We start from the raw sequence: 11,238 nt of genomic DNA on the forward strand, positions 1-11,238 counted from the left end.
ACCCCCGCCCCACTCCCCTCTGCCCCCAGAGATGGCCGTCCGCCTCCACGGTAGCTTTGGCTGTCCTCCCGCAGGGGTGGCTTGGACTTGAACAGGAGCTTGGGAAACAGCGGGCTGGGCGAGACCGGGGTGAGGAGGGGTGTTTCCGGGGTGACTGGGGCGGGGTGGGGGGCTTGGGGACTTGATCCTGTGACATGAGAGGTGGTGGGGGAGGAGAGCCTGGGGTCAGCTGGGCTGCGCCAGGCTTATCTGCAACAGGAAGGGGGATTTCCGGCCAGACCCCCAGCGGGCAGACGTCACAATCCACAGGGGGCCTGTGGGGGTAGATTGACCTGGGATCCTCCACCAGGCCCACTTCTCCCCTTCTGAGGGCTTTGAGGGGAAGTCCTGGGGCTGCTTCCGAGGACAGTAAGAACACAGTATAAACAATAGCAACAGTGATAATAATAGCTAACATTTATTGGGGGCTCATTACATGCCACCGGCTGTGCCCTGGGCCTTTGTTTAATCCTCTTACCAGGTAGGTACTAGTCTTATCCCGATTTTATGAAAGGGGAAATTGCAAATGAATTTTGCAAATGAATATTTTTAAATAAACAGGATTATTACAGGTGATTCTATATGAATGTCAAAGCCTTAACTTCCAGGCTTTGCATCTTGTATATGGGAAGAACTATGACAATCCTAGTTAATTAGACAATAAACTCAAAGCCCTTACCTTTGATGCATTTTGTTTTAAAAATAGGCCTTGTTTTTCAGCTTCATCTGCAGTTCTATGTGAAGATTGATAAATCAGTTTTTACTTGTTTTATTAATAAAACGTAATTTGGATATCTTGAGTTGATGGTTTTGTGATTTAGCTGGGTAAAAACTATCTTTGTAACAGATAAGTTATTTATAAAAATTAAAAAACTTATATTCTAAAAAAAAGGAATTCCTCCCACTTTTCTTCATCTCCAGAACCCATGCCCTTCACTGCTGTAACACTTCAGGACAAATGGGGAAATTTGAATATGAACTGAATATGAGATATAGAATTAGTCATTTTCTTAGATGTGATAATGGTATTATGATATGAAAGCTATCTCTATAAGGAACACTGAGATATTTAGGGGTGAAGTATTGTGTCTGTAACTTGTTTCCAATGCTTCAGCAAAAAAACAAACCGTGTATACTTGCGACATGTACATACACACGTGCAATATCTGGGACACAGTTACACCAAAAAATTATTTGTTGTCTTAAGTTCAAATTTAACTAGGTGCCCTGTATTTTTATTTCCTAAATCTGGCAACCCTAAACCCTGGTAGCTTGGCTTCAGAGCCTGCGCTTGTACCCATCCTGCAATATTGATAAGTAAATATTTACCATTAAAAATAACCTCTTTAATATGGGCCATTTCCAATATTCACCCAGTTCAATCACTAACCACTTGCCATTCTGGGGGTGGGAGGAGTGGGGGGTGTGGGCACTGCCCTTCTTTGTTACACGAGGGAAGCTGGGCCTCGACGGGAAGAGCAACTTACTAGGTCACACAGTGGGTGGTTGTGGGGCTCCTGGGATTGGACCCAGCGCTGGTTGAACCACAGAGCCCTCGGGCATCACCGGTCCTTCCATCCATCTAACCCAGGGGTCTGAAAGGAGTCTCCACCAGCTGTGCCCCACCAGGCCTGGAGCCTCCTCTCCCTGAAGCTGGCCTCTTTCCTGTCTGTATGTATCTGTCTCCCCATGTCTCTCTGCCCTGGGTTGATGTCCCTGGCCCTGGGTCTCTGTTGTACCAGGCCTGACTGCAGTAACTTTTTTTTTTTTTTTTTTTGGCCACACCTCACAGCTTGTGGGATCTTAGTTCTCTGACCAGGGATTGAACCTGCGCCCTCAGCGGTGAAAGCGAGGAGTCCTAACCACTGGACCCCAGGGAATTCCCCCAAGTCTCTTCTGATGTCTCAGTCCCTCGCCATCTGTCTTTAAGTGTTCTTATCTCTCTCCCTATCTCCTTATCTGTTTCCATCTCTTTCCCTCCCTGGGTTTTTTCCCCATCTGCCTTCCCATTGTACTGCCTCAGACCCACAGTTCTCGTCTCTTCCTGTCTCCCTCCCCACCTCTCTGTCTCTGCTCACTACATCCCCTCCATTTTGGTCCCTCTGTCTCTCAACCCCATTGATCTTTTTCTCTCTCCCCTCAGGACTTAAATGCACACATTTAAAACCCGCCTTTCTGGAATCATTCCTCTTTCCATCTCCTCCTTTGCCTGCAGTGAATAGAAGAGGCTCAGGAGTAGGGAGGGCTAGTGATGTGGGGATGGGGTTTGAGGGTTCTGGAGCTGGGTGGTCCAGCCCAGGTGGCAGGGGGCTGAAGGGTACTTCCTGTCATTGATGGGAGGCCCTCACCCCTCTAACCAGACTGGAAAATGTGACGTCAGAGGGGGCAGTAAGGGAGGAAGACAGGAACTGAGGAAATTTGACACCTTTCCTGGGTAACTGGCTTCCCTGAGAAGCCTTGGCATTGTTTCTCCCCTCCCTCCCAAGCCCTTTCCCAATCAGGGGTTCTGATGGCTGTGTCCCAGGGAGGCCCTCATCCCCTCCCCATGCCATCTCCCTCCTTTGCCTGGTCACTGCTCCAGCCTCCTTCCAGAACCCCCGATTCTTCTGAAGTGCAAATCTGTGATGCTAGTCCCCTGCTTGAACTTTGTCTCAACTTCTCAAGGCTGGCTGCTTTCAGGGTAAAGTCTAAGCTCCCAGTTTGGCATTCAAGTTCCTGCATGGACACTTCTTCAGACAGGCAGAGACAAGCGTGGAGCTGGGAAACAGGAGTTGGGGAGAGACTTACAGATGCAGAGAGAGAAGAGAGACTCAGAGAGATACACTTAGAGACAAGAAACAGAGGGGCACTCACAGAGAAACAGAGGAGACACAGAGAAACACTCAAAGAGATAGAGCAGAAGTTGGCTGGATTTTGGCAGAGTGAAGAAACTAGAAAACAGTCTCAGAGACCTAGAGGGTGACAACTGCAGAGACTAGGAGAGAGAACGACAGGAAGAGAATGAGACAGTCTCAGAAGTGGCCAGTGCCTTGAGGAAGCCCCTCCCTGACTCCCAGGATGGCTCCCATCCCAACCCTGATCACTCTGGGCTGTGACTGTCCGGCTACGGCCCTATCTTCTGCCACTGGACCATGAACTTGGAGGGAACAGGGCCTGTGGCTGTTTAAGTCACCATTGTGTCCCCAGCACTGTCCAGGCCCTTGATGAGAGTCTGCTGAATGGATGAAAGCCTGGAAGGCTGTGAGCTCCAGAAGGGCAGGGCCCAGAAGACCCCCTTATCTTGGTGCTGAGAACACAGGGTGGAGTCAGAAGACCACAGGTTTGAGCCTCTGCTTGGCTTCGGCCTTGCCCTAAGCCTCTACTTCCTCCTCTGTGGAACAGGCTGCACTGGACGTGCACTTAAGAGGTTTCAAGAAGATGTAAGGGGCATGCAGCAGGGACCGAAAAATGCCCATCTGCATGTTTGTCTGAGTAAACTTTCAAGGCTCCCCACTATTCCCAGAGTGGGGGATGCTAAGCCCTGCCCCCCAAAGAGTGCTTCCAAGCCTAGCCAAGGATGGAAATGAATGTAAATTTATTGAAACTTGTTTTGGGGAGGATGGGTGGGTGGATAGTTGAGGATTTTCCAAAGAACTGTGGGGAGGAGCCAGCGCCCGGCCGGGTGGGAGCGGGTGCCCGGCCACAGACCCTATCTCAGGCCCAATTTCTTCTTCTCCTTTTGCTTCTTGCGCACCACGTCCAGGTTCCGGTCCTTCCACATGCTCTTGCGCAGCTTGATGGGGCGTGAGCCCACATACTTCCCTGTGGGAGGGAGGGTTCATGGTCAGGCTTGGGGTCAGGCTCAGGCCAGATGCCTGCCATGCCCACTGACCCTAGGGAAGGCTGCACCCACCATTCATCTCACGCATGGCGCGCACATAGTCGCTGGGGTCCTTAAAGCTGACGAAGCCATAGCCCTTGGTTTTGCCCGTGCGCTTGTCGCGGATCACCTTAGCCTTAAGGAAGGATGGGAAGCGGCTGAAGGCTCGTGCCAAGATGTCATCATTCACCTCATTGCCCAGATCCCCACAGAAGATTCGGAAGTCATCTGGGGTTGGGAGAGAGGAGGTCAGAGGATACAGATGTCTGGCCCAGTCTTATTTAAATGACCCCACCTTCTCTGGAAACATCACCAAGCCCTCTTCCTCTGTATGCCCAGCAGTCTCTGCCTGAGGCCCTCTTGGTCATAACAGCCAATGCCTGTATAGTATTTACCCTGTGCTAGGCTCTCTGCTGAGCACCCATGAGGTTTTAACACAACTGGCACTCTCAACAACCCTTTACACCAAGGCACAGAGAGGTCAAGTCACCCGCCCCAAGTTAATCAGGAAGCGGCAGAGCTGGGACAAGAACTCAGGCATCTGGCTCCAGAGTCCTCACTTTTAACTAACTGCCCTGCCCTGCCCCAGCCCAGGGCCAGCTCACCCATTCCCACGATGAAGCCCCTACCTTCGTCATCCCACCCCTGGCCTGTCCTCTAAGCCCACAGCATCCTTTGGTCTCCTGAACACCTCCCCATGGACATTCCCTGGGTGCCTGACACCCACTGGCTCCCATAATGGCACCCCGGTACCACAGACTTCATCGTTCCTCAGCTCTGCTTCCTCTGCAAAGCCTACTCTAATCCCTCTTGAGTCCCTGAAACCTGAACATACTGCCTGATTCTTCTCCAAGGCCAACTTCAGCTGCCATTCCTGGACATATCCCCTGGGCTGGGCCTGAGCCTCGACCAAATGTGCTCAAGCCCAAAGAATCCCTTCCCCCATGAGCATATACTATTACCATCCCCTTGTTAGAGATGAGGAAAATGAAACTTGAAGGGCTAAGTGACTTGCCCAAGGTCACAGAACTAGGGCCTACAGCCTGCACTGGCCACATCTGGGCCGGCGCTGCCATGGCTCTGGCCTGGGGTGGGTAGACGGTCCCAGGGAAAGAGGCAGAAGTCAAGGACTAGGATGGGAGGTAGGCCCCTCTCCTTGGCTACCACTGTGGTTGCCCCATAGCTCTGGTGGTGACTGAGGACACTCTTTGAGAACAAGTTAGTTTACCCCAGGCAGAAATAATCTGACAAACTTAGAGGGTGGGACCTTCTACAAACCAACCAGTCTGAACACTTCAAAAAACTATTATACATAAGACAAAGCAGTGGGAAGGAGACAATTCTCATTAAAAAATAATCTAGTGACACAAAACTGCATGTATCCTCGTTCAGAGGAAAAACAGCTATAATATACTTTGGGGACAACTGGGAAAATATGAATATAAACAGAATATGAGATGCCACAGAATTATTGTTAATTTTCTTAGATGTGTTAATCGTGTAATGATATGAAAGAAAATATCACTTTTCTTAGGAGATGAATACTGAAGTATTTAGGAGTGAAGTGATAACTTCATTTATAATTTACTTCAAATGACTGAGCAAAAACCAAAAAGATACAAACACATGGAGAGTTAAAGTGAATACAGCAAAGTGTTAATCGCTGAATCTAGATGGTAGATATATAGTTGTTAACTGTGCAGTTAAGTATTTAAAATTTTTCATTAAAAAGTTAGGAGACAAAAGAATGCTCTTTCACTTTTAGCAAGCCAGGCCCCTCATGAATGACACAGAGGCCAGAAGGTCCTAGGCGCCAATCGCCTCCACCAAGTTCTGTTCAGTGGCCGGGCGAGGGCCTGCGCCCGCTGTCCTAGTCTGGCTCGCCCCGAGGTGGGCTAACAACAGTGCTGCCCTGCAGAGGGGTGTGCAGTTACCTGGGTCGCCTCCGCTGGGTGGAGCAGCACAGACCCTGCACTCGAGCCCGCTTACCTGCATCCCACTCCAGCAGGCTGGGGTCCTCCCAGCTGCTCCCAGCTGCTGTGCGAATGCAGCGTTTCAATTTCTCTGGCTTTCCTTTCTTCTTGTCCTCACCTAGAGGCTCTGGGACCTGCAGAGGAAAGGGATGGGGTGCAAAGGGCTTGATGCTGGAGTCTGCTGGACCCGTCTGCCCTCTTCGTGTTCTCCCACTTTCCTCTGCCCGCCCGGTCCTCCCGCCTCCATAGCTGGGGCACTGGATGTGCCGCTGGGTGTCAGGTGTGTGTGTCTGCCTCCCTCTTCCCCGAGTCCTCCCAACCCCTCCAATTTCCTGGGTCCCTCCTACCTCCACAGATAGAAGATGACATGTGTTTCTGCGTGAAGAAGCCCCTGGGCTCCTGTCTGCCCAACCAGCCCTTTCTGTGCCCCCACTGCTCTGCTCCCTGCCTACCTCAAGAGCCATGAGGCCAGGGGGTGGCTCAGGCCGAGGGGGCCGGGGTCTCGGACGCAGGGACAGGAGCTCAGGAATGCGCAGCGGGGGCAGTAGGCCTCGCACAACTTCCAGCGGCAGGGGCAGGGGCTCAGGCTCGGGCAGAGGCATGGCCAGGGCCAGTGGCAGGCTGGGCCCAATGACTGCAGGGCCAGCTGGGGTGCCCCCTGCCCCCACGGCCACCGCTGCGCCAGCCTCCTCCAGCCCGGCCGCTGCCGCCACCACAGCCTCCTCCTTCTCTTTCAGGCCCAACCCCAGGCCGAGGCCCAGCTCTCGGGGTGCTGCTGGCTCTTCCTGTAGGCAAAAGGAGGGCGTGAGGGGGGCCAGATCACAGGCTCAGACCTTACTCCCACCTACATCCTATACAACAGAGCAAGGGCCTGGGCGCCAGAGAGCAGGCAAGAGACACCTAGACAGGGAAAGGAGTCTCTAGTTAGAGACAAACACAGGGATAGAGAAACACAGGCAGAGAGACAGACAGACACAGGGACAAAAAAAGACACAAAGACAGAAAAACAGAGACAATCAAAGGAAAAATAGAGATACAGAGAGAGAAGTACACCTGTAACTTGTGTTTTCTCTCTATACTTTCCTTACAAAAAGAAGAAAAACAGAAAGATACAGCCACAGAAGGAAAGAGGGAAAGACAGAGACAAAGTCAGAGAGTGAGAAGGCAGAGACATGAAAAGCCATGGGAAAGGCAGACTTGGTAGACACAGCCCACCGGCCAGGATGAGGATCTCTCTGCCCACTGCACCTCTGACCCTCAGTTCCCTGTTCACACTCACCAGAGGAGGCCTCAGAGCAGCCATGGAGCCCAGAGGGGGCCCTGGGGCCCGAGCCATCGGTGGCAGCATCATAGGTGGTCCAGGGGGGCCAGGCAGAGGGGGGCCCACGAGGGCCTGGTGAGGGGGACGCAGAGCCATAGGACGAGGACCACCTGCTGTAGAAGAAAGAGCAGAATCTGTCAGGGTGTTAGTGGGGAAATCGGAGGGCTTGGGGAGGAGTTACGTGGCAGGATGGTGACCCTGGCCCCCTCACCTGCTCTCTGCAGCACGTGAGGGATGAAGGCTGGATGCAGAATAGGGGCCCTCTGGGGGGCCGCAGCTGTGGGAGAGATGGGGGTGTGTGTCAAGGGGGACTGGGGCACTTGGGGCAAGGTGTGTGCTTGTGGGTACTCTCAGAACCAAGAAATCTGGAGAAGAGCCTGGGGAGCCTTCTGGGAGATGTAGGGTTCTTTTCATTTGTTCATTCACCAAAAACTTACCACTGATGATTTCCTCTGGGCCTGGCCCTGTCCTGTGCAATGCTAGGGACACACCAAAGACCAAGGGCTCTAAGGGAGCTCCTGGTCCAGAGTAGGAGAGAGCAGACCTATCACCAGAGTGACAGCCAGAGCGATCAGGGCTGGGATGGGGGAAAGCCCAGGCAGGGTAATGGAGGCTGGGAGTGGGGAGCCCAGGAAGCAGTGGGAGCTCAGAAGACCTACGCCAGGGGGACTAGAGAAGGCTTCCTGGAGAAAGGGACCTGTGAGCTGAGACCCAAAGGATAATGAAGAGTTGGTCAGGCAAAGGGTGAGTTTGGAAATATTACTAGCAAGGAGAACATTTATAAACAAAAATTTTTCCCTTTTCAGTTTAGTGTAATCGTAATAGAGGAAGTTAGAGTTGGAGAGCATCATAGGAGAATGGTCAAGAGGTCAGTAGGCATCCAAGCAGTCTTGTTGGCTGAACCGTGTATGTCCTCTGGAGGGCACTGGGGAGCCACAGCAGGGTTGGAAGCTGGGCAGGGGACTAGGTCAGATATGCACTTTGATCAAAACCATACTAAAGCGTAGGAGGTGTTAAACCTTCTCAGGTATCAGATAAAAAAGTGTAACAGGATTTAAGTAGCACAATTAACAAGTACGATCTAACAGAGATCATACCAGAACTTTACAGAACACATATCCTTTTCATACACGTAAGGAAATACTAATGTCACAAAAATTGTGTGTATAAAGGTCATCTCAACAACACAAAGTAAGAGTGAGTGACCTGTGGAGAGGACAGATTTTAGTTGACTTTGGTTAGCTTGACTTGGGTTTAGTTGATAGGTTTTGGAAGATTAAAGTTGGGTGACAATGAGCAGGGGAGAGAAGGGACCTCAACAAGAGCCTTGCTGGTATATCCCAGCAATGTTTGGGGCTCCTGAGGAGGAAATGGGGATCTCTCTCTGCAAGGGGCTGGGTGATGTAGGGTCTTGACTGCCAGGTGAGGAGCACAGGTGCTTGTTTGATGGTTTGTCCATCCCATCAACAGAGCATGTAATACTTACTAGCTGGCATGGACCTTATATTTTAGAGAAAGCAAAGATGATAACCATAATAAATAAATTGTACAACTGTTCTAAAGCATGAAGTGCTATGAAGAAACACAGCAAAGGGTAAGGATTAGGAGTGACAGTAAGGGGGCTGGTTTGCAGTGATCAAGTGAAGCCTTACTAATGCCAAACTGACAAAGTACACGATCAGGTTTATGCTTTAGAAAGACGATGACATCATGGGGATGAAATGGAGAGGGTGAAGTAGTTGAAACAAGAGTGCTTGGTGAAATGTGGGATTTCCTGGCCCCAGACCTACCTGCTCGCCGCAGGAACATGGCTTCTCGAGCCTCTGGACTGTCCAGGTGACTCCGATCACCAGGACCAAAGCCAACTGTTGGGAGGGGAGAGATGAGGATGGTTGGAGGAGAGTCCCAGGCATCCCTTTTTCACCACACTGCCGCCCTCACTCCACCACTCCTTACTTACCTGGGCCCACAAAAGGTGGGCCACCCACCATGGGAGGAACCACTGTGGCTGCAGCAGCTGCTCGGGCTTCCAGAGTCTGTTGGACCTGTTGGAGAGGAGGCTGGGGTGAGGGGCCTGATTCAGTGCCCCCAAGCTGCCCTGGCAGGCTCACCTGGGAGGCCAAGGGTTTCATTCTTTGCACTCTGTGGCTATCTATCAAACTTTAGGTCTCAGCTAAAACATCACTTTTCAGAGAGGCTTTTGGGATCACACTAGCCGAAGGTGTCCTTAGCCCCTCCCAGTTGCAACTTCTCTCATCATCCTGCTTCATCTTCACCAAAGCACTTAGCACTACCTGAAATTATGTCTAGTGTGTCCTCCTTCTCTCCCGTGCCACCACCCTGGTCCAAGCCACCATTATCTCTTGCCTAGAGTATTATGGTAGCCTCTTCCTCAGACTCCTTGATTCTGCCCTGGCCCCCTACAGTCTGTCCTCCAAACACAGCCAGAGTAACCCTGGTGACATCTAAGTTGGATCACATCACCCCACTGCTCAAAACCCTTCAACTGCTTCCCATCTCAGAGTAAAAACCAAGGTCCTTATGATGACCAACAAGGTCCTACTAGATCTGTCTCTATCACCTCTCTGTGCTGATCTCCTCCCACCCTCTCCCTTGCTCACTGCATTCCAGCCACACTATTCTCCCTGCTGGTCCATGAACATGTCAGGTATGCACCTACCTCATGGCCTTTGCATTGGCAGTTCTCTCTGCTGGGAATACTCTTCCCCCGGATATCTGCCTGGTTCCCTCCATCATGCCCTTTACATCTTTCCGTAAATGTCACCTCCTCAGAAAGGCCTTCCCAGATCGCGCTGATAAACCTCTGCCCTTTTTACTCTACTTGGACCTGTCTCTCAGTAGTAAAATGTAAACTCCAAAAAGGTAGTGACTGTTTTTCTGTTTTGTTCTCTGCTATATGCCTAGTGTCTAGAATAGTGCCTAGCGCAGAAAAGGCACTGGAAAATTATCTGTTGAGAGAATGAACAAGTTTCATTTACTTGTTCTCTTTTTAGTAGTCTCTCTCTTCACTACTCATATATACTTAGCTATGGAGCACTTGAATGTGACTAATGAGACTGAGGAACTATTTAACTTTAATATGAATTTTAAATAAATACAAAACATTTCCATTATTGCAGAAAGTTCTACTGGCCAACATGATCTAGAATAAAAGCTCCCAAAGGGCAGAAATATTGTTTGTCTTAGTCACTACTGTGTCCTCAGTGCCCGGCACCTGAAATATTTGTCACACTAATTAATCAACAAGCCAACATGTTAATAGCTCTCTATATACAAACACTGTGTTCAGAGGCAACGTGCTCTATTATATGCGTTAGTTCAGCCGTACCTGCTGGTATGTGTTGGTGGCGATAATTGGGCGGATCACAGGAGCTGCTGGGACTTGCATTGCTTCTACCGTGGGGACGGTGGGCACCGCAGGCACAGCAGTTGGGATTCCTGTAACCGGAGCCCCCAGAACTTCCTGCTCAAACCTGGGGGGGGGGCAGGACAGACACCACAGCTCAGGACCTTGCACCAATTCTGGAACGCTGGGTATATCGCGACAGCGCCTTCACCCCTGCCAAGCTCTCCTTCTTACTCCCGCCCCCACAATCCCGAAAGTCCCATTTCCCCAAGATAGAGCCATATGTCGGGCCTATCGTGGCCTGGAGGGTCCAGGGCTCTGGCTGTGGGACGGCTCTTATCGCGCCCTGTCGCGGGCCTTACAGGGCCATCTCCGCCTCCATCTCCTTCAAGCGTTCCTCGCCGCTCTTGCCCGGGATGCCAGCACCAGGGCCCGGGACCACAGGTCCTCCTGCACCCGGGAGTCCCGGGGCTGGCCCCGCCCCGGCCATCGCTGCTGCCGTCCCTGTCGCCGCTACTACCGCCTTAGCTCAGTCGCCTCCGCCGGTTCCGCTGTGTACTCTCTGGCTTCGTCAGGGTGGGCGCCAGCGGATGACGTCTCAGCGAAATTGACGAGCGCCGGTACATGACATCATACGCCAACGGAGCTCGCCAACGGGGATCGAGGGCCAATGAGAAAC

The 11,238-nt window shown here is 51.5% G+C and overlaps 1 protein-coding gene across 3 annotated transcripts; it reads right to left on the reverse strand.

The window, feature by feature from the left end:
- Window positions 1–3,596: 3,596 nt before the first annotated feature.
- RBM42 (RNA binding motif protein 42) lies at window positions 3,597–11,170 on the reverse strand. Of its 3 annotated transcripts, none has more exons than XM_036832912.1 (10): window positions 10,922–11,170; window positions 10,542–10,686; window positions 9,153–9,237; window positions 8,983–9,057; window positions 7,404–7,469; window positions 7,151–7,326; window positions 6,324–6,656; window positions 5,888–6,005; window positions 3,932–4,126; window positions 3,597–3,840 (listed from the first exon to the last, which is right to left on the reverse strand). In XM_036832912.1, exons 1-10 carry the CDS (start codon window positions 11,047–11,049, stop codon window positions 3,728–3,730), a joined length of 1,434 nt encoding a protein of 477 aa, XP_036688807.1. In that variant the 5' UTR covers window positions 11,050–11,170; the 3' UTR covers window positions 3,597–3,727. The 3 variants fall into 3 exon arrangements, with proteins under 3 accessions (XP_036688807.1, XP_036688808.1, XP_036688809.1); XM_036832913.1 differs by having other exon boundaries at window positions 7,151–7,305; window positions 10,922–11,169; XM_036832914.1 differs by lacking the exon at window positions 7,404–7,469 and having other exon boundaries at window positions 7,151–7,305; window positions 10,922–11,141.
- Window positions 11,171–11,238: the final 68 nt, after the last annotated feature.

The sequence above is a fragment of the Balaenoptera musculus genome, chromosome 19 (assembly GCF_009873245.2).
Source record: "Balaenoptera musculus isolate JJ_BM4_2016_0621 chromosome 19, mBalMus1.pri.v3, whole genome shotgun sequence".
In the NCBI taxonomy this organism is placed as follows: Eukaryota; Metazoa; Chordata; class Mammalia; order Artiodactyla; family Balaenopteridae; genus Balaenoptera; species Balaenoptera musculus.